Source organism: Oryctolagus cuniculus, chromosome 7 (assembly GCF_964237555.1).
Source record: "Oryctolagus cuniculus chromosome 7, mOryCun1.1, whole genome shotgun sequence".
Lineage (NCBI taxonomy): Eukaryota > Metazoa > Chordata > Mammalia > Lagomorpha > Leporidae > Oryctolagus > Oryctolagus cuniculus.
The window spans coordinates 105,536,993-105,561,405 of NC_091438.1; the positions used below are offsets into that span (position 1 = coordinate 105,536,993).

The window sequence follows — 24,413 nt, forward strand, 5'->3', positions numbered from 1 at the left end:
TTTTGATACGTGTATAATATAAGGTTCAAATCAGAGTAAACATACCTTTCTTGGAACTGGCATTGTGGCATGACGGGTTAAGCCATTGCCTGCAACTGCAGTCTCCCATTTGGGTGCCAGTTCGAGTCCCAGCTGCTCCATTTCCTGTCCATGCTCTCTGCTAATGCTCCTGGGAAGGCAGTGGAGGATGACCCAAGTGCCTGGGCCCCTGCACCCATATGGGAGACCTGGATGAAGCTCCTGGCTACTGGTGTCAGTCTGGCCCAGATTTGGCTATTGCTGCCGTTTGGGGAGTGAACCCGAAGATGGAAGAGCTCTCTCTCTTTCCCTCTCTCTTCTCTCTAACTCTGCCTTTCTAATAAATAAAATAAATCTTAAGCCATATCTATCTCATCATATATTTATCAGTTTCTGGCAAAGAAATCCTTTGTCCTAGCTTTTTATTTTATTTTTTTTTAAAGAAAACTACATAGCCTGTCCATTTTTTAAAAAGATTTATTTATGTATTTGAAAGAGTTACAGAGAGAGCAGGAGAGACAATGTTTTTCTGTCAGTTGGTTCACTCCCCAGATGGCTACAATGGCCAGGGCTGGGCCAGACCAAAGCCAGGAGCCAGGAGCTTCATCCAGCTCTCCAAATGGCTGGCAGAGGCCCAAGTACTTGGGCCATCACCTGCTGCTTTTCCTAGGCACATTAGCAGTGAGCTGGATTGGAAGTGGAGCAGCTGGAATTCAAATGGGTACCCATATGGAATGTCAGCACTGCAGGTGGGGCTTTGCTCGCTATGCCACATTGCCAGCCCCCACAGCCCATTCTTGTTTTCTTTGGTCACCCTAATATGTAGTAGAACACTAGTGCTTCTTCCTCTTATATATCTTCATATCATTAATCAACTTTCCCCATTCTCTCCTTCTCTACTCTCCACAGCCTTTGGTAATCACTATTCTACTATGAACTTCTAGGAGATCAGCTTTTTTAGGTTCCAGTTGTGAGTGAGATCATGCAATACTTGTCTTTCTATGCCTAGCTTGTTTCACTTAATGTGATAGCCTTCAGTTCCATCCAGACTATTACAGATGACAAGATCATCCCTATCCGTGGCTGAGTAATTCCATTATATATATGTACTTCATTATCTTTTTAAAAATATTTTATTTAAGGTATACAGATTTCATGTATTTCATATATAAAGATTTAGGAACATAGTGATACTTCCCACCTTACCCTCCCTCTCAACCATGCTCCCACCCTTCTTCCTCCTCCCTGTCCCATTCCCACTCTTAATTTTTACAAAGATCTATTTTCAGTTTACTTAATACTCATAAGATTATCCCTGCACTAAGAGTTCAACAAATAATATGAAGAAAAAAAACCACTATTCCTCAACAGTAGAGACAAGGGCTATAAATAATCAGTGAATCTGAAAATGTCAATCTCACTCCTATATGTTACATTTTAGGTACTCTTAGTTACTACGATCAGGAAAACATATGGTATTTGTCTTTTTGAGACTGTCTTATTTCACTAAATATAATGGTTTCCAGTTGCATCCATTTTGTTAGAAAAGATAGGATTTTAATCTTTTTTTACTGCTGAGTAGTATTCCGTAGTATATATATATACCATAATTTCTTTATCCAGTCATCTATTGATGGACATTTGGGTTGATTCCATATTTCAGCTAATGTGAATTGAGCTGAAATGAACATGGGGGTATAGATAAATCTTTCAGATGCTGATTTCATTTTGTTTGGGTAAATTCCCAGGAGTGGGATTGCTGGGTCCTATGGTAGATCTAGGTTCAGATTTCTGAAGTATTTTCATTATTTTCTACACTTGTAACCCCAGTTTACATTCTCACCAACAATGGATTAGGCTACATTGTTCCCCACATCCTTGCCAGAATTTATTGTTTTATGATTTTTGGATGATAGCTGTTTTAACCGGGGTAAGGTTGAACCTCATTGTGGTTTTCATTTTCATTTCCTGAGTGGCTAGTGCTCCTGAGCATTTTTTATGTGTCTGTTAGCCACTTGAATTTCCTTTTTGAAAAATGTCTGTTTAGGTCCTTTGTCCATTTCTTAACTAGATTGTTGTTGTTGTTGAGTTTCTTGAGCTCCTTATAGATTTTGGATATTAGTCCTTTATCAGTTGCATAGTTTGCAAATATTTTCTCCCATTCTATGGGTTGCCTCTTCACTTTGCTGAGTGTTTCTTTTGCAGTACAGAAGCTTCTCAGCTTGATGAAATCCCATTTGTCCATTTTGACTTTGATTGCCTGTGCTTCTGGGGTCTTTTCCAAGAAGACTTTGCCAATGTCCTGCAGAGTTTCCCCAATTTTCTCTAGTAATTAGATCATATTGGGTTGTAGATTTAGGCCCTTGATTCATTTTGAGTAGATTGTCGGGTAAGGTGTAAGGTAGGGGTCTTGTATCATACTTCTACTTGTAGAGATCCAGATTTCCCAGCACCATTTGTTCAAAAGTCTGCCTTTCTCCAAGGGATGATTTTAGCTCCTTTGTCAAAAATAAGTTGGTTGTAGATTCGTGGATTGATTTCTGGGATTTCTATTCTTTTTTTAAAAAAGATTTATTTTATTTATTTGAGAGACAGAGTTACTGAGACATAGAGCCAGAGAGAGAGAGAGAGAAGTCTTCCATTCTGCTGGTTCACTCCCCAAATGACTGCAACAGCCAGAGCTGAGCTGATCCAAAGCCAGGAGCCAGAAACATCTTTTGGGTCTCCTCTGCCCAAGTAACTGGGCCATCTTCAACTGCTTTCCCAGGCCTTGGCAGAGAGCTGGATTGGAAGTGGAACAGCTGGGACTCAAACTGGCACCCATATGGGATGCTGGCAATGCAGGCCGCAGCTTTACTGCTATACCACAGCACCTGCCCTGTGGAGTTTCTGTTCTGTTCCATTGGTCTACGCGTCTTTTTTTTTTTTTTTTTTTGCCAGTACCAGGCTATTTTGACTCTAACTGCCCTGCAGTGTATCTTGAAATCTGGCATTGTGATGCCTCCAACTTTGTTTATGTTGTATAAGATTGCTTTAGCTATTTGGGGTCTCTTGTATTTCCATATGAATTTTATTTTAGTTTTTTTTATTTTTTTCAAATTAAATATTTATTTAAAAATTTCATAATCTTCAAATCATTCATATATGTTAACAGCATATGCATTTTAAACTGAGATGTCCCCAAAATCAGTGATCTCAAATTTATGACTTCAGTCCATCATTGGTCCCGGATGGTAATAGTGGGAAGATTTTGCTTTAGGATGGATAAAGGTTTTCTTATTTTTTTCCTGTTTAACCCCATTCCAGCCTGCTTACTTTATTTTTTTATTATTTTTTTTAACTTTTATTTAATGAATATAAATTTCCAAAGTACGCTTATGGATTACAATGTCTTCACTCCCCCATAACTTCCATCCCACCTGCAACCCTCTCCTTTCCTTCTCCCTCCCCCCTTCCATTCACATCAAGATTCATTTTCAATTCTCTTTATATACAGAAGATCAGTTTAGCATATATTAAGTAAAGATTTCAACAGTTTGCACCCACATAGAAACACAAAGTGAAAAATACTGTTTGAGTACTAGTTACAGCATTAAATCACAATGTACAGCACACTAAGGACAGAGATCCTACATGAGGAGTAAGTGCACAGTGACTCCTGTTGTTGACTTAACAAATTGACACTCTTGTTTATGGCATCAGTAATCACCCTAGGCTCTTGTCAGGAGTTGCCAAGGCTATGGAAGCCTTTTGAATTCACCGACTCTGATCATATTTAGACAAGGTCGTAGTCAAAGTGGAAGTTCTCTCCTCCCTTCAGAGAAAGGTACCTCCTTCTTTGATGACATGTTCTTTCCACTGGGATCTCACTCGCGGAGATCTTTCATTTAGGTGTTTGTTTGTTTGTTTGTTTGTTTGTTTTTTGCCAGTGTGTCTTGGCTTTCCATGCCTGAAATACTCTCATGGGATTTTCAGCTGGATCCGAATGCCTTAAGGGCTGATTCTGAGGCCAGAGTGCTGTTTAGGACATCTGCCATTCTATGAGTCTGCTGTGTATCTCGTTTCCCATGTTGGATCGTTCTCTCCCTTTTTTATTCTATCGGTTAGTATTTACAGACGCTAGTCTTGTTTATGTGATCCCTTTGGCTCTTAGTCCTATCATTATGATCAATTGTGAACAGAAATTGATCACTTGGTGGACTAGTGAGATGGCATTGGTACATGCCACCTTGATGGGATTGAATTGGAATCCCCTGGTATGTTTCTTTTTTTTATTTATTTATTTTTTTGATAGAGTGGACAGTGAGAGAGAGAGACAAAGAGAAAGGTCTTCCTTTTGCCGTTGGTTCACCCTCCAATGGCCGCTGCGGCCAGCGCGCTGCGGCCAGTGCACCGCGCTGACCCTGGTATGTTTCTAACTCTATCATTTGGGGCAAGTCAGATTGAGCATGTCCCAGATTGTCCATCTCTTCCCTCTCTTATTCCCACTCTTATATTTAACAGGGATCACTTTTCAGTTAAGTTTCAACACTTAAGAATAACTGTGTATTGATTACAGAATTCAACCAATAGTATTAAGTAGAACAAACAAAAAAATACTAAGAGGGATAACATATTAAGTTGTTCCTCAACAGTCAGGGTGAAGGCTGATTAAGTCACCATTTCTCATAGTGTTCATTTCACTTTAACAGGTTTCCTTTTTGGTGCTCAGTTAGTTGTCACCGATCAGGGAGAACACATGATATTTGTCCCTTTGGGACTGGCTTATTTCACTCAGCATAATGTTTTCCGGATTCCTCCATTTTGTTGCAAATGAGCGGATTTCATTGTTTTTGATTGCTGTATAGTATTCTATGGAGTACATATCCCATAATTTCTTTATCCAGTCTACTCTTTTCCATATGAATTTTAGCATCCTTTTTTCCAGATCTCAGAAGAATGTCATTGGTATTTTTTTGTTTATTTGTTTGTTTTTTAAAGATTTTATTTTTTTATTTGAGAGGTAGAGTTACAGACAGTGCGAGGGAGAGACAGAGAAAGGTCTTCCATCTGCTGGTTCACTCTCCAATTGGCTGAAATGGCTGGAGTTGTGCCAATCTGAAGCCAGGAACCAGGTGCTTCTTCCCAGTCTCCCATGCGAGTGCAGGGACCCCGGGACTTGGGCCATCCTCCACTGCTTTCTCAGGCCACAGCAGAGAGCTGGATCAGAAGAGGAGCAGCCAGGACTAGAATTGGCACCCATATGGGATGCTGGCGCTGCAGGCGGTGGATTAACCTACTGCACCATAGCGCTGGCCCCTCATTGGTATTTTGATTGGAATTGCATGGAATCTGTAAATTGTTTTCAATAGCATGGACATTTTTATGATATTAATTCTTCCAGTCCACAAACATGGAAGATTTTTCCATTTTTTTGGATCTTTTATTTAATGTTTTATAATTTTCATCATAGACATTTTTTACTTGGTTAAATTTATGCCAAGATATTTGATTTTTTTGTAGCTATTATGAATGGGATTGATCTTAGACATCCTTTTTCAGGCATGGCATTTCTGTGTAAACAAAGGATATTGATTTTTCTGTGTCAATTTTATATCCTGCCACTTTACCACACTCCTTTATGAGTTCCAGTAGCCTTTGAGTGGAGTCTTTTGGTTCCCCTATATGTAGGATCATATCATCTGAAACAACAACAAAACGAACAAACAACAAAAAAAGAATCATGTCATCTGCAAATTGGGATAATTTGACCTCCTCCTTTCCAAATCACTTTAATTTCTTTTTCTTGCTTAATGGCTCTGGCTAAAATTTCCGGGACTGTGTTGAATAGCTATGGTTTGAGTGGACATCCTTGCCTTGTTCTGGGTCTTAATGGAAATGCTTCCAACTTTTCCTCATTCAATAACATGCTAGCTGTGGGTTTGTCATAAGTTGCCTTGATTGTGTTGAGGAATGTTCCTTCTATATCCAGTTTGCTTAAGGTCTTCATCATGAAATGCTGTAATATTTTATCAAATGCTTTCTTTGCATGTGTTGAAATAATCACACAGTTTTGTTTTTCAGCTTGTTAATGTGATGTATCACGTTAATTGGTTTGTGAATGTTGAACCATCCCTGAATACCAGGGATAATCCAATCCCATTTGGTCCGAGTGAATAATCTTTGTAATGTGTTGTTGGATTCAATTAGCTGATATTTTTTTGAGGATTTTGCATCTATGTTCATCAGGGATATTGCTCTATAGTTTTCTGTGTGTGTTATTTCTTTTTCTGGTTTTGGAATCAAGGTGATGCTGCCTACATAGAAGAAGTTTGAGATGATTCTCTCCCTTTCAATTGTTTTGAATAGCTTGAGAAGAATTGGAATTAGTTCTTCTTTACCTGTCTGGTAGAATTCAGCAATTAAGCTATCTTTCCTGAGCTTTTCTTTTTTGAGAGAGTCTTTATTACTGATTCAGTTTCTGCCTTGGTTATTGGTCTGTTTAGGTTTTCTGTGTTTTTGTGACTTAATTTTGGTAGATCGTATGTGTCTAGTAATCTGTCCATTTCATCCAGATTATTTGATTTGTTGGCATGTAGCTCTTTATGGTAATTCCTAATGATTCTTTTATTTTTGTTTTATCTGTGTTACATTTCCTTTTTCATCTATGATTCTATTGATTTGGGTCTTCTCCTTTTTCTTTCTTTTTTTTTTTTTTTGTTGGTTAATTGGGACAATGGTGTATCAATTTTTTTTAACTTTTATTTAATGAATATAAATTTCCAAAGTACAGCTTATGGATTACAATGGCTTCCCCCCCATAACATCCCTCCCACCCGCAACCCTCTCCTTTCCCACTCCCTCTCCCCTTCCATTCACAGCAAGATTCATTTTCAATTCTCTTTATATACAGAAGATCAGTTTAGCATACATTAAGTAAAGATTTCAACAGTTTGCTCCCACACATAAAGTGAAAAATACTGTTTGAGTACTAGTTATAGCATTAAATCACAATGTACAGCACACTAAGGACAAAGATCCTACATGAGGAGTAAGTGCACAGTGACTCCTGTTGTTGACGTAACAAATTGACACTCTTGTTTATGGCCTCAGTAATCTCCCTAGGCTCTTGTCATGAGCTGCCAAGGCTATGGAAGCCCCCTGAGTTCACCGACTCTGATCATATTTAGACAAGGCCATGGTCAAAGTGGAAGGTGTATCAATTTTATTTTTTCAAATAAATAGCTCTTCATTTCACTGACCTTTTGTATTGTTTTTTGGTTTCAATTTAGTTTATTCTCTAATTTAAATATTTCTTTCCTCCTACTAATTTTGGATTTGGTTTGTTGTTTTTCTAGGTTCTTGAGATGCATTGATAGCTCATTCATTTGGTGCCTTTACAGTTTCTTGATGTAGGCATCAACTGCTATAAGCTTCCCTTTTAACACTGCTTTTGCTATATCCCATAAGTTTTGATATATTGTATCAAAATGTTACATGATACAAAATGTTGATATGTTGTATATGCTGTATAGCATTCATTTCCAGGATTTTTTTGATTTCTCTTTTGATTTCTTCTGTGACCCACTGTTTGTTCAGGAGCGTGTTGTTCAGTCTCCATGTATTTGCATGTGTTCTCCAGATTCTTGAGTATTTAATTTCCGGGTTCATTCCACTGTGGTCAGAAAAGATGCATGGTATGATTTCCATTTTTCTGAATTTGCTGACACTTGCTTTATGGCCTAGAATATGGTCAATCCTAGAGAAAGTTCCATGCACTGATGAAAAGAATGTGTATTCTGCAACTGTGGGGTGAAAGCTCTGTAGATATCAGTAAGGTCCATTTGGTCCACAGTGTAGATTAGCTCTGTTGTTTCTTTGTTGATTTTGTCTAGTTGGTCTGTCATTGGTGATAGTTGGTTTCTTGAAGATGACATGGTCATCCCTTTTCATGGATGATTAGTGTTCCGTTGTATAAATCCTGTATTTTTTTATCCATTCATCAGCTGATAGATATTTAGCTTGTTTCCCTTTCTCAGGTATTGTGAACAGAACTGCAATAAACTTGGGAATGCTGATAATCTTTCTTCAACAGAGTGAATTCCTTTCCCTTGGCTGTCCACTCAGCGGTGTGGTTGCTGGGTCACATGGTAGTTCTGTTTAATTTTTTGAGGAGCCTCCACCCTGCTTTCCACAATGATGGTACTAATTTGCACTCCCAACAGCGGGTTGGCAGGGCTTCCCCTTCCTCTACACCCTTGCCAGCACTTGTTAGCATTTGTCTTTTTGATAGTAGCTGATCGAACTGGAGAGATGTGATGTCTCATTGTGGTTTTGATTTTCATTTCCTGGTGGTCGGTGGTGTTGAGCCTTCTTTCAGGTCCCGGTTGGCCGTTTGCATTCTTCCTTTGAGAAGTATCTACTTAGATCTGTTACTCCTGCAGCAGGTGTCCCACGTTGGAGGACCTGGATTTGATTCTTGGCTCTGGCTACCGACTTCAGCTTCCTGCTGGTTCAGACCTTGGGAGGCAGCAGGGATGGCTCTGGTGTTTGGGTTCTTGCCACTCACTTGGAGACTTGGACTGGGTTCCCTGCTCCAGCTTTGTTCCCAGCTTGGGGCTGTTGTTGGAGATTAGGGAGTAAACCAGTGGAGCAAAGCTGTGTGCGTGCGTGTGTGTGTGTGTGTGTGTGGTGGCGGGGCGGGGGGGGGGGGAGTGCTTCTCAGATAAAATAACAATCGATTTATTGCGCATCTTTCAATTGGACTGTGGCTTTTTTTGTTTCATCTTGTTTTTGCTATTGAGTTGTTTGAGTTCCTTGTATATTTGCAGGCTATTTAGAAAATAAAACAACTTTCTAGGAGCCTGAATATGTTGGAATATGACAACAAATGTTAAAGTAACATGTCAAAACGAGCATCTTTAAAATTCTTCTAGAACTTCTTTTTGTGTCATTCTCTGCTTTCATATTTTTAGTAATTTCTTATTGTTTTCATATTTTATTGTAATGATTTTGCATATCATATCTCCTTTTAAATTCCTGTTTTATTACAAATATAGAATAAGTGAAATGCTTTAGTCATCCAGTTAGTGTTCAGACTATTTGCAGAGTTTGGAGTTCGAATCATGGTATCTTTATTCAGGTATTGTTTTCATTACAGTGTACTTTTTAGCTTTTAACTAGAAGAGATATGTCTCATTTCTTTCCTACTTTTCTCTGTAAGATGAAGAATATGATTTTATTGTTGATAGTTCTTTTGATTTTCTTCCACTAGACAGAAAGCAGAATCAGAGGTAGGCATTCCACAACCCCACTCTTGGTCACTTTTTTATTTTTTAATGCAAATAACAGATTCATGAGCTACTGACTAGATTTCTCTTTGCTTGAAAATGATGTCGGTCAATTTCTGGTAAACTGCTTTGAAGGACATCTCTAACTGAACTCCAATTAAATGTAGACACATCTAACTCTCTGCCTCATTTTTTTGTTGTTTTAAGAAAAGTTCCGAAAGTCCTCTCTCTGGTAGGGTTCAAGTGCAGGAAACAAGAGCCTGCCTCTCGAGCTCTACCCAACTTTGTGCTTTATGGAGGTTTTTTTCCCATCACAGATCTATTCAGAGCTTGTCTTTCTCCAGCTCCCCTAAAGGCCTTCTTTCCAGTAGCTGATTCCAGAGTGCTCAGCCAAGCCAAAAAAAGCAACAGAGAAGGTGGAGAACAAACAGGAGCTCAGACCGAGCATGCTCCTGAGCGCCCATCACGCTCCGGGCCCTGGCCTGGGGCGAGGCCTGAGTAATGTTGCCTTTCCTGATGCTGACGTCATCGGCCTCTCAGCTGTGCCTGCTACACTTAGAATTTCTGGCACTCATCTTTGTCTGTGATTCTTTTCTTTTTACTCCACTGAAGAAAAATAATATATGGTTAAGTACAGTAAAAATCATCCTTTCAAAAGTAGAGTTCTGTGCGTTTTGCAAATGCATACAGTTAACGTAGCCACCACTGCCATCACAAAGTAATTCTGTTACACACCTCAAACCTCTCTGTAGTCTCTGGATTGAACTGTTTCCACTTCCCTGGCGAAGATCTGTGTTCTGTCTCTATACTCTCCAGAATGTCATGTGGCTTTTGAGGCTAGCTTTTTCACTCAGCATACTGCACTTGACTTTCAATCTGATGTTGCATGTATCAGTTTTTACATTTTTATTGCTGAGTAGTAGTCTGTTATATAGATGTATCACAGTTTGTCCTTTTACCATTTGAAAGATTTTTTTTTTTTTTTTTTTAGTTTTTAGCTATTGTGTATTAGCCATAAACATTTGCTTAGATGCTAGTGGGTGAACCTAAGATTTAGTTTCACTTGGGTCACTGTGTTTAGTGTTGATATGCTAAGCGTATGTTTGATATCATAAAAAATTGTTTTCCAAATTGTCAGGACCATTTTACATAACTGCCAGCAACATGTGAGAATTTCAGTTTCCCTACATCTTGACCCATGGCATTGTCAGTTTTCTTAATTGTAACCATTTTTCTAGACCTGTAGTGGTATTTCATTATATTTTTAATTGAGTACTTAATGGTTAATGATATTGAGCATCTTTTATGTGCCTGTGTATTTGCTATCTGTGTATATTCAGGTAGGATGGCTATTTAAATATTTTCCCCACTTTAAAAAAATTTTTTTAGCTAAGTTCTTAGAGTTCTATATATATTGTGGATACAAGTCCTTATCAGATATGTAATTTGGAAATACTGTTTCCCAGTTTGTGGCTTTTTTTTTTTTTTTTTTTTTTTTGACAGGCAGAGTGGACAGTGAGAGAGACAGAGAGAAAGGTCTTCCTTTGCCGTTGGTTCACCCTCCAGTGGCCGCGGCCGGCACACCGGGCTGATCCGACGGCAGGAGCCAGGTGCTTCTCCTGGTCTCCCATGGGGTGCAGGGCCCAAACACTTGGGCCATCCTCCACTGCACTCCCTGGCCACAGCAGAGAGCTGGCCTGGAAGAGGGGCAACCGGGACAGAATCCGGAGCCCCGACCAGGACTAGAACCTGGTGTGCCAGCGCCGCAAGGAGGAGGATTAGCCTAGTGAGCTGCGGCGCCAGCCGGTTTTTTCGTTCTCTTAACAGTCTCTTTTGAAGAGAAAAATTTTCGGGGGCTGGTATTGTGGTATAACTGAATAAGCTACCGCCTGCAATGCCAGCATCCCATATGGGTGCTGGTTTGAGTCCCAGCTTCTCTGCTTCTGATCCAAATCTCTGCTAATGCACCTGGGAAAGCAGCAGAAGATGGCCCAAGTCTTTAGGCCCCTGCATCCATTCCGGAAACCCGGATGGGGCTCCTGGCTTCTGGCTTTGGTCTGGCCCAGCCCTGGTCATTATGGCCATTGGGGAGTGAACCAACAGACTGGAAGATCCTCTCTCTTTCTGTCATTCTGCCTTTCAAATAAATATCTAAAAGAATTTTTTTGGCCGGCGCCGTGGCTCAATAGGCTAATCCTCCGCCTTGCAGTGCCTGCACACGGGGTTCTAGTCCCGGTTGGGGTGCCGGATTCTGTCCCGGTTGCCCCTCTTCCAGGCCAGCTCTCTGCTGTGGCCAGGGAGTGCAGTGGAGGATGGCCCAGGTGCTTGAGCCCTGCACCCCATGGGAGACCAGGAGAAGCACCTGGCTCCTGGCTTTGGATCAGCGTGGTGCGCTGGCCGCAGCGTGCCAGCACGGCAGCCATTGGAGGGTGAACCAACGGCAAAGGAAGACCTTTCTCTCTGTCTCTCTCTCTCACTGTCCACTCTGCCTTTCAAAAAAAATTTTTTTTTAATTTGAAAGGCAAAGTGACAAAAAGGGGAGAGAGACCTTCCAAGTTTCCTGGTTTACTCCCCAGTGGCTGCAACAGCTGGAACTGAGCCAGGTCAAAACCAGGAGCTAGGAACTCTATCTGGGTCTCCTTTATGGGTGGCAGAGACTCAAGTACTTGAGGCATCGTCTTCCGCTTCTGAGACACATTTTCAGGAAGGTGGATCAGAAGCAGAGTAGCCAACATTCTAAGATGGGCAGTGGGTCACAAGCAGAGGCTTAACCACTGCACTACAATTTGTGTTACAATTTTTAAATTTGATAAAGCCCAATTATCTGAGAAACCTTTGCCTAGCACAAGGTCATACTGATTTTTTTGTTATGTTTTCTTCTAGATATTATTTTATAGTTATATATATAACCTGTTTTGGATTAATTTTTGTATGTAGTGTGAAGTATGAATCAAGGTTCTTTTATATGTGTTATAAGATGGTCATTTGTTCCATTACCTTTTGTTGAACATATGGTCCTTTTTCCATTGAATTGCCTGATTTCTAGTACTATTCTTTTGCAGTTTTTTGTAGTCACCATTTTGTAAGTGTGAGAGTTAGGGAGGCTGAGTAACTTGAATGCATTCCAAAGGTGTGTATCGAGCCTGTTTCTATATGCCAGGCATTCTGCTCCAGAAAAACTTGGTGATTTCCTTTCATAGATCTGCTGATGCTACCCAGCTAGCAAGTATTATAAACCTGGTGGGCTGGACTTGAAGCCCAAGTTCTCACCCATTAATGTGTTCCCCTTAAGTAAACAACTGAACAAGTGTAACGTAGCCTAGTAAATCATACATGTGTTTATTGTCACTTTAGATTCTCAGCTATATATAGAGGACAGAAATCACTTGTTTTATTTATATTTGTGCCCATAAATCCATGCCAGGTCCATAATAGGCATTCAAAAATAAGAATACTATCCTATATTTTTCATGCTTACTTTGTGCAAGGCACTATCATAAATGCTCCATGCTTCATATAGTTCTGTGAGGCAGATTCTGTGACTGTTCCATTTCACAGAGAAGCTAAGACGCATTCCCTGCGTTACCCAGCCATTTTGTCTTCTCGTTCTTCATTCTAAACCTCAGAACTGGTTAGTGAATGATGAATAGATGAATGAGTAAATTTCATTTTCATGTTCCTTCATAATTACGTCACCACATTGATTACAAACCCTTTTTTTAAATAAAAGATTTATGTATTTAGTTGAAAGTTAGAGTTAAAGGGTGGGGAGAGAGACAGAAAGGTCCTCCATCCCCTGGTTCACTCCCCAAATGGCCACAACAGCCAAGGCTGGGTCAACCGAAGCCAGGAGCCAGGAGACTTCTCCTGGTAGCCCACGTGGATGCAGGCACCCAACCACTTGAACCATATTTCACTGCTTTCCTGGGCACACCAGCAGGGAGCTGAATTGGAAGCAGAGTGGCTCAGATTTGAACCTGTGCCCTCATGGGATGCCAGCACTGCAGATGGTGGCTCAGTCCGCTGCACCACAGCGCCAACCCCTCATTAAAAGCTCTTAAGCTAAGATCCTTTTGTATAACATAAACCATTTTACTATAGTCTGTGTGACCAGACCAGCGTCTGCACAGTCTCTGGACTGGGACATGGTGCAGCTCAGACTGTGAGGTTGATAGAGCTGGCTTCTGAAGAGTTTGGTCTAGCTACCTCTGCCCAGCACCTGGACCCATGACTCCTCCATTTTTGGAGCAACTTTGCCTGTTCCCTGGAAGTGTATGCTACTTCCTAGCTCCAGACTGCTGCTCCCTGGAATAATTTGATTCTCGTGGGACTCTTCTGGTTCCAGCCTTCTCCTGAAGTGAAGGCTTCGGCTTTGCCATCACTTGGTGGCTGTCTCATTTGGAGAGAAAGAAAGACATCTTTTGTGTTATCAGTTAGTCGCTCTTGATGTAACATCTTCCAGGCTCATTTGTAGAGTTCTGTATCTGAGATCTCATCAGAAAAACTTGTACTTTTGAGAAGGTTGTAGGGAGACCAGCTAGCCCCTGAATTTTATCATAATTCATGACCAGAGAGAACTACTCCGAAATACAGCAAAACTAGTGTTGTTTCTGATGGTGCCACTAGCAAGCCATAATTCACTTTTCATAAGCTCAGTTTTCTCATCTAAGTATATAAAACGTGGGGTCTGAACTAGAGTTGTATATTCTAATTCTACCACTAACCTTCTGTGATTTAGCCTGGAAGTCCAGTGGGAAATGTGTCATGTGGTCAGTAGGTGTGAGGCTATTTTTAGGGAGCATTAGCAATTTGAAGGAACCTTTTCCAAGTGTGGAAAACACATAAAATGTGTTCTCCTTCTAGTTGTAATGGGAATCCTCCACCCATGCTTAGTTTTTTTTTTTTTTTTTTTTTTTAAGATAAAGAGCACGGAGGAAAGGGAGAAAATGATGGAAATATATAGGTAGTTTAAAGTGTCAAAGATAGCAGTAAAGAAGAAAACTGTTCCTAATCATTTAAGAAAACTTTTAAAAAAATAACACTGAACAAAGGATAAGTGGGGAACGTGTACTTAAACCCCTCATACATATGTACATGGCTATCTTACCAGAATTCTGATCTCAGCATTTGCTGACTCCTATCCATTAATAAAGCAAATCGTATCCCTGTCAAGGGCTTTGAGTTCCAAAGATATCACAGCAGTATCAGGGAGTCTTTTTTTTTTTTTTTTTCCTAATTGTTGAGAAAACTTCTAAAACTACTGGCAGATTGAATGATTCACATCCTGGCCAGACTTCTATGACTTAAAGTTCTTCTATTTTTAAAAGTATGTGCACCAACCAACCAACACGTAACCTTAGTATAGAGATGACATAAATGATAGATATCTGGGAAGGCAACAGGTAGGTAGTTAATATTTGTTGAACACCTTATATCTGATGACCATCTTTTTTTTTTTTTGAGATTTATTTATTTATTTATTTATTTGAAAGGCAGAGTTAGAAAGAAATGGACAGACAGATAAGAGATCTCCATCCTCTGATTCACTTCCCAAATGACTATACCAGCCAGGGCCAGGCCAGGCCAAATCCAGGAGCTTAAAAGTCTGTTTGTCTCCCATATGGGTGACAGGTGCTCAAGTATTTGGCCATCTTCTGCTGCTTTCCCAGGCATTAGCATGGAGCTAGATTGGAAGTGGAGCAGCCAGGAGTTAGCCAGTGCTCACATGAGATGCTGCGTTGCATTCGTCAGTTTAACCTGGTAGGCCACAGTGCTGGCTCCCTGATGGCCATCTTTTGCTGTGTCATTTTGTTAAGTCATTGCTCATTTCACTTCATAATAAATTGAGGCTCAGAGAAGTGATATAACTTGGTCACAAAGCTACCATAGTTCAGAAGCAGAGCTGAGGTTCTGATCTTGGTCTTCTCCTTCTTGTCAGCATCCTGTTAGTCATGGGAGAGTTTATGGGATAAGAGATGAAAGTGACTTCTTGTTCTAAACATTTCGAATCTCTTTGCTTGCCTCCTGCATGATTAGTGGTTTATTTTTCTTTTCTGATCTCCCTTGGCAGGCAGGGTGAGAATCAACTGAAGGAAGTAACTGCTTAGTGCATAGCCAAACTCTATACACATTTCCTTCTTGAGAGAATGTATAATCTAGCTAGGAGGATGTATTTAATCCTAAACAAGTATTTGCTGGGTGCCCTGCACACATCACACAATGTTTCAGGCAGTGGGTATAGAGTGGCCATGGAAACTGATTGGAATCTTTGCCCCCCTGGATACTGATCTGCACCCTGAAGCCCTGGGGCTGTGTCCATCACTTGGTTTCATCTTTCTAGGCCTGGTACTACATCCTGGACTTAATCCCTTGTCCCTCCCCAAGTGGGAAGCATCTCTCTCCACACTGTGCTGCTTGGAGGTGGAGGAAGGTTGACATGACCAGCTCCTTGCTTTCTGCCTTCTTCAGTGCTTCTCCACCAAGACCAGGCACAATGGTCTCTAGCTCTTGTAGACTGGTGCGTGAATAGTTGCCCAAATCGGTGTCAGCAGAAGGTCTTACTAGCCACTCTCTTGCTCTGCCCTCCAAAAAATCTTTTATTGTTGCTAAGAGTTGACGTTCATGACAGTTGAACAGACTACCAATAGTCTCTGTTTTTCTGTTCTATAATTGATTTTATGTATTTTTTCATTAATATAAGAACAGATTTCATGTGGTTCATAGATATAATTCTGAGAATATAATGGGACTCCCCTCCCTGTGTTTTGTTTTTGCTGTGGTTCTTTGAGTACCTATGTGGCAACATTCTCCCTGTGTGTTTTGTGCTGTGTTAATTCCCCTTTGTTGGGTTTGAATGTTTGTGTCCCCCCAAGCTCCTTTGTTGAAATCCCAGCCCCTTGGGTGATGGCATTGGGAGGTGATTGGCTCGTGGGGCTGGAGCCCTCGTGAGTGGGATTAGTGTCCTCGTGAAAGGGATCCCAGAGAGCTCCCTCAGCCCTTCCTCAATGAGAGGGCTCGGTGCAAAGTCCCTGTCCATGAACGAAGAGGGTCCTCCCCAGACACCACATCTACTTTAATCTTAGACTCCCCAGACTATAGAACTGTACAAAATACATTTCCGTTGTTTATAAGCCCCCTGGGTTAGGGAATTTTGCTTTGGCAACCAGACACACTAAGACCCTTGTTAGTATAGTGCCCTGCCTTTGGTTAACAGTGCCTCTGCCCTGTGCTGTGTGACTGTCAGGGCTGACGAGGAAGGTGGTGGAGGGGGATGAGTATTCACTGACTGCCTGCTGTGTTCCAGATGTGGGGCCAGGTCCTTTGGCATGGGATTTCACTTAATCTCAGACAAGCCTGGATACATGGTAGTTTACTTATGTCATTTAGTACAGAACTGGAATCTCAGAGAGATTACTTAATTTCCTTAGGATTTCAGAGTTAGTAGTCTATTTAGGGTTTGAACCATCCCTAACAAGGGGCCATTTTTGTTGTTGTCGCACTGACTATAGTAGCATTGTGGGGTCTAGGTTCATCTGAAAAACTAAGCCTGGAATAAATTCCAGGGTATTCCTTGTCATTTTTCTTAAAGATTTACTTTATTTATTTGAAAGAGAGAGTGATATAGTGTGAGAAACAGAGAGAGAGAGAGAGAGAGAGAGAGAGAGAGAGAGAAGAGATCTTCCATTCACTGGTTCTTTCCCAAATGCCCTCAAGGGTTGGAGCTGGGTCAGGCAGAAGCCAGGAGCCAGGAACTTGATCCAGGTCTCCCACATGGTTGGCAGAGGCCCAAGCACTTGGGCCATCTTCTGCTGCCTTCCCAGGCACATTAGCAGGGAGCTGGGTTAGAGCAGAGCAGCTGGGACTAGGACCAGCGCTCTGATATGGGATGCTGGCGTTCCGAGAGGCACATAAGCCACTGCGCCACAGTGCCAGTTCCTCCTTTGTCACCTTGTATCTTGTACTTCCCCGTGACCAGCAAAGGCTGTGTGGACAGGAAGAAGAGGACGTTGTGATACTTTAGATTGTTGTGGGAGGGGGGCACTAGAGAAGGAGCAGGCGAAAGAAAGCAGTGGCAGCCGTGCTGCTGTTCTGGAGGCAGGGTGGGGTTAGGGGGCTAAGGGCAATTGAGGATACACTGGAACGTCCCAGAATTTTTAGCTTCGGTTGGGCAGGTTTCAGGAAGATGTCTCCTGGGGCCCAGCCCAACTGGCAGGGAAGTCATAGGCTGGAGGCACCAGAAATTTCCAGGAGAGTCTGTCAAACTCCAAAAAGACCAAGTGGAAAAAACCTGCCAGATTAAGGAAGGATGAAGCCCAGTGAACACCAGCGTGTCGGGACTGGCTCCCGACGGCCCTTTGTTGAGTGGGCTCCTAGGGGATGGTCAGCTCGCCAATTACTGTGGTGCTCCAAAGTGCCGGTCCCTGTGCAAGAGACCCTGTGGAGTTAGAACAGGGACTCGGGGAATCTGCAGCCTCCTGGGGACAGAATAAGGCCAACTGATGGAAGTATCAGATGGAGTAGGGCCCATAAGGGATACAGCCATTGCCGTGGTGAAAGACTGACCTGTGTTTTATTAGGAAGCTTTGTGATCCTGAACAAGTTATGGCTCTGGGACTCAGTTTCCTCGTCTGTAAAGTAGGCAGCTTGCAGGAGTAGTGACCTTACAGGAATATTGCAGTGGCAGGAAACATGGAACGTGCCTGACACATACCAGACTTGACTAAGTGGTCACTGTTTGATTATTAAGGGCTGTGGGGTTCAGATAGGACGAGGAAGAACCTGGAGGTTGGAGGAAAGTTAGATAGTTAGGGTTGACCAGGGTCTTGGAGAAGGGGTAATAATTTATAAGCATGTGCAGTCCAGAGCCAGTACCAGCTCTCTCTTCCTTCACAGTGGGAGCAGGAGCTGCTCTGGGGTTGGACTGTCAAAGCCCAGAAGAAAACAGAACAAATTTCACTTAAGCAGCAAGTTGATGAGTCAAGTAGGCAGAAGATGAGGGCCAAACCCAGGGCACGAACATCCAAAAGCAGAGCGCAGCCCAGGCACCCAGCTGACTGGGTCCTGGGAAGCGGTCTCCCAGAAAAGCAAGGCTGGCCAGGCCAGGCCATGCCTGTCAGCTCTGGCGGCTCCTCCAGTTCACTTTCAGCACAGTGATTGGGGCAGGAGTCTGTGGATCCCAGGTGGGTTTAAGATCCCTGCAAAGAACAAACAGAATAATCACTGTCCCCGAAGATGATCCTTCATGGTGACAGGTGTGATGGGAAATGTGGGAGACTGGAGACCAGCTGTCCAGTGCGCAAGGCTCAGATGCTGAGCTGTTCCCCACAGACCAGCCAGCTCTGGGACTCTCCCAGGGTCTGCGTGTTCACTCACTAGTTGCAGTGTTTTCCATTCTTAGTTTAAATAACTTTTATCTTGAGTCTTGACTGCTTACTTTTAAAAATTCCAAAAATACAAAAAAAAAATCACCAGATAAAAGAAGTCATCTCCCCATTCACATATAACCGCGGTTAATATTCTTGGTGTGTTCCTTCTAGACTTCTGTCTGTTCTGCTTCAGACTTGTGTACGTACTCATGTCTGTTTAATCAAATGGGATTAGACAGTGCTTAATAGTGTGTGAGGTTTTTCTCACTAAAGATGTCATTAGCTGTTTTCATTTGGTATTATTTTTAAGGATGCCTATTAATCCCATTGCAAGAACTTGTATAATCCCCTGCTGTGGGACCTTGGACCCTTTATCTAATGAATTTGCTATTTATGAGTTTTGGGGTTAACACTTTGTAGAGTGTTCCTCCTAAGACGCTACCGTCCTCCCTCTCTGATGGTGCTTTTCTGCTTTGTAGCATTGCTGGGAGCCTGGTGTATTCCTACATCACGTTCACTGAGGAGCAGCTGAGCAAGCAGTCGGAGGCAAGCAGCAAGCTGGACACTAAGGGGAAGGGAGCCGTGTGACCAGAGGATTACTGCAGCTCCGTAGGCCCGAGATTGGGCCAGCAGACACTGGCAGTTCCTACGCAGAAACGGAGGTGTCTTGATCATGGAGAAAATACCATTCCTTTGCACTTGTACAATCTGAAGATTGATTGCTGCCTTTTAAATTTTTATGAGAGAAACTTATAATTGACTCTATTTTAAATATGTTGTTTGAATTAATTTATATTAGACGGGAAAATATCCTGGGCTTTTTAATTTATTTTTCTTCTATGCCGACAATGAAACATCAGTGTTTTGCAAATATTTTATTTCCTAGTTTGATATCCAGGGGTCCCTGAGAGCTGCATATTTTCATGTGCTCCAGCTGGAGCCTCGTCATTCAACTTGTCGCTGAGCCTGGAGACACAGCCTTTCTTCTTCTGGAAGTGCAGCCAGATTTTTGGAATTTCTCTGCTTTGAGTTTTATTTCCTACGGTTACGTTGTCTTCATGATATCATCACTGTGGCTGCCACAGAACACAACTTTGGCACTGAAAAAAATAGGTGGGGCTCTGAAGGGTATGGGCTTCCCTGAAAACTCAGGGGATGAGCAGAGTCCATTCCTGGAAAGTATGTGTTCCCTCTTTGTTGTGTGGATTGGGATCATGAAGGGACAGGAGTAGGTCTTTCACTCAGTTTTTGATCGACCAAACTCGCTAATCCAACTACAATGTCATGTTTGTGCTGGGCATTGTGCTAAGTGCCAGGGATACAGGGACATCTTGGGAGGTGGCCGAACGCTGTTACTGCTGCCATAGTGACTGCCGGTAGGATAAAGAACTTGGCTCTGTCAGTCCATCCAGGAGACCTTGTGACTAGAAGCGGGTTGTTTCAGCTCTCAGAAACTGCAGACATGTACGTGGGCCTGGAAGCCCCTGCCCCAGCTCGTCTGCAGCAGCGGGCCTCCCCATCCCAGGAGTGAGGTGAGCGCAGGGGAGGAGCTGCGTTATGTAAACCAGGGCAGCCCACCACTGACCCCCTTCTTCTCAGAGAAAATGGAGGACAGGCAAGGTGACCGCCATCTGTTTCCGCATGCCACCATCCATCTGGGTTCCGTGGCTGCTGTTTCAGCCCCGTTACAGTTTAGCATGGCGATGTCCCATGTTTCAGAGCCTAGGGTTTGAGGAGGAAGGCTGTTAGGGTTGGCCTTTCTGTGGCCACGTGAGTGTTACAGCTGCCGTCCCTCCCCTCCTTCTTAGCGAGGAGCACACCTCTCTCCTTTGGACACGCCCGCCTGCATCCCGCGCCCCTGGGCTCACTTCATGAGCTTGTCAGCTTCTCTTCAGACCAGTTCTGTGTTCTGGGAAGGCAGCCTGAGTTGCCTCTTTGGAGGCAGGGGTCGTGAATCGTGCACAGTCTGTGACTTGGTGCTGAGCGTCTTTGCCCAGGCCCATTGTGCGGTCAGTATGTCCGAGGCTGGGTACCTGTAGGCTGGTGTGCAGGCTAGCTTCTGTTTTACTGGTTTTGGAATCCAGTGGGCTCAGCTGACCTGAACAGTTGGTACTTTGGTATCTCAGAAAGAAACAAAAAGGATTTTTTTTTCTATTTCAAAAGTTATATTGAGGTCATTCCTGTCTCCCTGGTTTTGGTTTGTCGCTGTGAAAGCCTGGCCAGTGGTGCTTTGTTCCTAGTGTGAGCCCTGCAGTCAACTCTGAAGTTCCAAGTTCCGTGTGAGAGCCATAGGCCCACTTTTTTTTTTTTTTTTTAAAGCATCATCTGACTTGAGAATAGGATAGAATCTTGTGTCATGGATCCTGTTGCCCGTCTTTTACCTGTAAGAAAACAAGCCTCAGAGAAAACTGACTTATCAAAAACCAAAATCCGTGTGCTTGCCCTTGAACCAGGCTGTCATTTGATTAACTGCCCTTCCCCTCTTAGGGGGTCAGGAAACTTTGCAAATCCGAGTGAGTGACAGACAGGTCATCCTCTGTCTCGGAGAGTTCATCTGACTTCCAGGCCGACCTCAGCTGATCGGCATTTCTGGCTGTGCGTGTTGCCTGCCATGGCCTGGTTTTTGCCGAGGTGCACTGGAAGTGCCTGGTGAGAGCTAATTTTGGCCATCTGGATCCTTCTGTCACATATGTGAAGCAGAGAACTTTGACACTGGCAGTGATTTTTATTGAGGAATTTCTTACTGTTTAGGAGGTGTTGGCCTAGAACCTGACCGGGGGCTGAACTGCTTCTTAGGGGTCAGGTTCCCTTGAAGACCTGCCACGGCTCCAGGTTTACTTGGGAAAATCCCGAGAAATACAACTTCACTAAATGTAGGTGACAGGCTTCTATACCTCAGGGACCTTGCTGGGCTGCCCCTGCTGGCCGAACCAAGCCGTGCAGCAACGGGGAGCTTCTTCCCTGTCCCTGTTCCGATTCCTGGATGCCTCCTTCAGCTGCCACCAACGTCTCGAAATAAGAGAGTGCAGCCTGGGTAAGATGGAGATAAAACAGACTGGCCACTGGTTTTGGAGTTGATGTTTTCAGTTATGTGCAGGCCTGTGTAATATACTGGAGAGGTACCGGGTATTCTGATACCCCCCAGAATGTCTACATTTTGCCCCAAGTTTGGTATCTTACCTGGAAAAAAATTCTTTGACCTATTTCTCTGTTGGGGGAAAAAGAAGCAGGTTAAATCCTTGCCCATGAGACAGATGAGCCGTGGTGGGAATTCTGAAAGCCAGATTCTGTGACTATCGACTCCTCTTCCTTGAATTAGTGAAAGTGAAGTCTTCCTTAGCCAAAATGCTTTTGGCAATGCAGGAAGGATTAGAAAAACCCTAGCTGGCCTGACTACAAATAGCCAGCAATGTCTCATGAGTTTCCATTGCCCCACGTGGCTGTTACTCTGAGTCAGTCATTCCGAGGGTTCAGCCTGCAGCACACCTGCTTGTTTTCGGCAGGCCTGTTGTTTCAGGCAGCTGTGGACGGTTTTGGTCGGGGAAGCTGAGGCACAGTGCTCATGGAAAGAATGGCGGTTTCACATGGGATCGGCTTGGCATGGTACCGAGGGCTTTGGGCCTGCCTCTACTTTCCTTGTTACGGCCTCATTCGGCGGGCAAAGACTTGACAAGCAGCTGTTGGACGCATGCCAGGCGTTTTGCTGTGCTTGGGGGAAACAGCTGAATTGGCATCATTCTTATGCTCGAGGAGCGGCTAATTCTCTAGCCAGGGCTGGTGGCCCGAGCCCTGCGGGGGAGAACTGAGCCAGAGGCAGGGTGAGCTGTAGCCAGAGCTGCTGCAGCATCCTCGGGGTCACTGCTTCTCGGGGTGCCTCACCCACAGAGCGAGCGCAGGTCTTCAGGCTTACTCACTGTTTATGTGGCTCTGAGATGAGCGAGGCGGCTCTTCAGATTGCGAGAAGTGCCTGAGCCTCCTCCTCGGCAGCTCAAATCCTGACTTCCCAGGAACCCTGTGATCCTGCCTCCTCCAGGGAACAAGTCCGTAATGTATTTTTCCCTCCCTGAGGAGGAAATGGAACAAATGAGATAACTTAGCACAATGCCCAGTACGTAGTAGACACTCAACAGACGTGGCTACCAGCACTATTGCGTGGTGAGACTCCAGGCAAAACAAGGCTGTCCGTTTCTTCTAAGAGGCTGAGGCCTGGGACGTGTGTGTCACTTCCTGAAGGAGGTGGCCTGGACACGCTGCGTCCAGATGCTTGAAGGTGACAGTGGGCCTTCTCTCTTGTTTATTCAATACCTTTCCAGGCAAAATTGTGGCTGTGTTGTGATGTGGGTGATTGACTGTACCTGTTTTTAAAGAAAGAATGAAATTGCTTTCACGCTGTGATGGTAAATTTCAAGTGAGGAAAACTGTTTTCTGCAAAGTACTTAGGTTTCCGAATGGGCGCTCAGTTGGCTTTCCCTGTGTGTCATCTTCGGTAGCTCCTGCACAGCCAGCCACACAGCCCTTTGCCCTCTCTGAATTGACTGCTCTTGACTTGTGCTGCCTGTTCCAGGCTGGTCTCAGCTGTCGGAGATGTGAGCTCTGGTGTTCCACCTGTCTTCTAGGATTTACTGTTTGGGTGCCACGTTGTGATATAAGGAGATATTCTACAGTGTTTTGTTTTTTAAGCTTTATTTTGAAGATAACTTTTTAAAGAGAAATCTACTGGTTAGATTTATTGTCTCACAAAAATATTTTTAGAGATTATTTGTTCACAAATGTTTTCTTTCTCATGCAGATGATCAACTGATTTTTGTCTACAAATGGTAGTCTCTCTCAATATTTTTTCAATATAGATTCTATTTACCAAATGACCATTCTAGTGTTTTTAAAAGGTACTGAGGATTGAGAGATGTAAATTGGGTGACATAAACAAGAAATTATGTGCCTAAATATTTTTGTAAGTGTTAAATAAATACTTTTTCCTGAAAACATGTATTAAGATTCCTTCCTGTGTGCATACACAGACTACTCAAGAGCCAGCAGTCGGCCTGTGTGTGAGGATGGCGCTCTGGTACGTGATGGAGACCAGTAAGAGAGAAAAGTTGCTTTCCGTATGAAAGTTTTGCACAAGTAGTACACACTTGTGGTGGACTGGAAGGAAAGAATACTAACCTTTCTGCTTTCAGCATGTGTCATCTGCATATTCAGGCTTCTTAGTCTCCGAATGATTTTACTAGGCAGTAACCCAAAGTCAAATATGCTCAGCACGGAGAGGCATTTGGCATAGGCAGACTCGGAGAGGCAAGTCAGAGAAGCACATTAAGACATGAATTTTTTTTAAATAAAATTTACTGCCTTAACCATTGTGTAAATTCAGCAGTGTTAAGTATATCCACATGTACAAATGATCTCCAAAAATTTCTCATCTTGCAGAACAGAAACTCCATACCATTCAAAAAAACTCGTTTTCCCCTCCCTTAAGTTCCTTGAAACCACCAGTCTTTCCGTTTACATGACTTTACTACTGCAGGTCCCTTCTACCAGTGCAGTCTCACGGTGCTGTCAGATAGACGTGCCCGGCTCACCATCATGTCCTTTAGGTTCATCTGTGTGGCATGTGTTGCGTGTCACAGTTTGCTTTCCATTTATGGCTGAGTGATGATTTCATTGTCCATAGACACCACATTGTGTTTTTCCGTTCAGCTACTGATGGATACTCGGTTGCTTGCACCTCTCGGCTGTTGAGAACAACGCTGCTGTCTCCTTG

General features: G+C 43.0%; 1 protein-coding gene across 1 annotated transcript in view; it reads left to right on the forward strand.

Annotated features, from left to right (window-relative positions):
* SLC35D1 (solute carrier family 35 member D1) overlaps positions 1–23,635 on the forward strand; it is a 54,505-nt gene extending 30,870 nt beyond the window's left edge. Inside the window, exon 12 of the mRNA XM_051856391.2 lies at positions 19,132–23,635. Within this exon, the coding sequence (XP_051712351.2) occupies positions 19,132–19,240 (109 nt within the window). The 3' untranslated portion in view covers positions 19,241–23,635. The remainder of the gene's footprint in view (positions 1–19,131) is intronic.
* Positions 23,636–24,413: the final 778 nt, after the last annotated feature.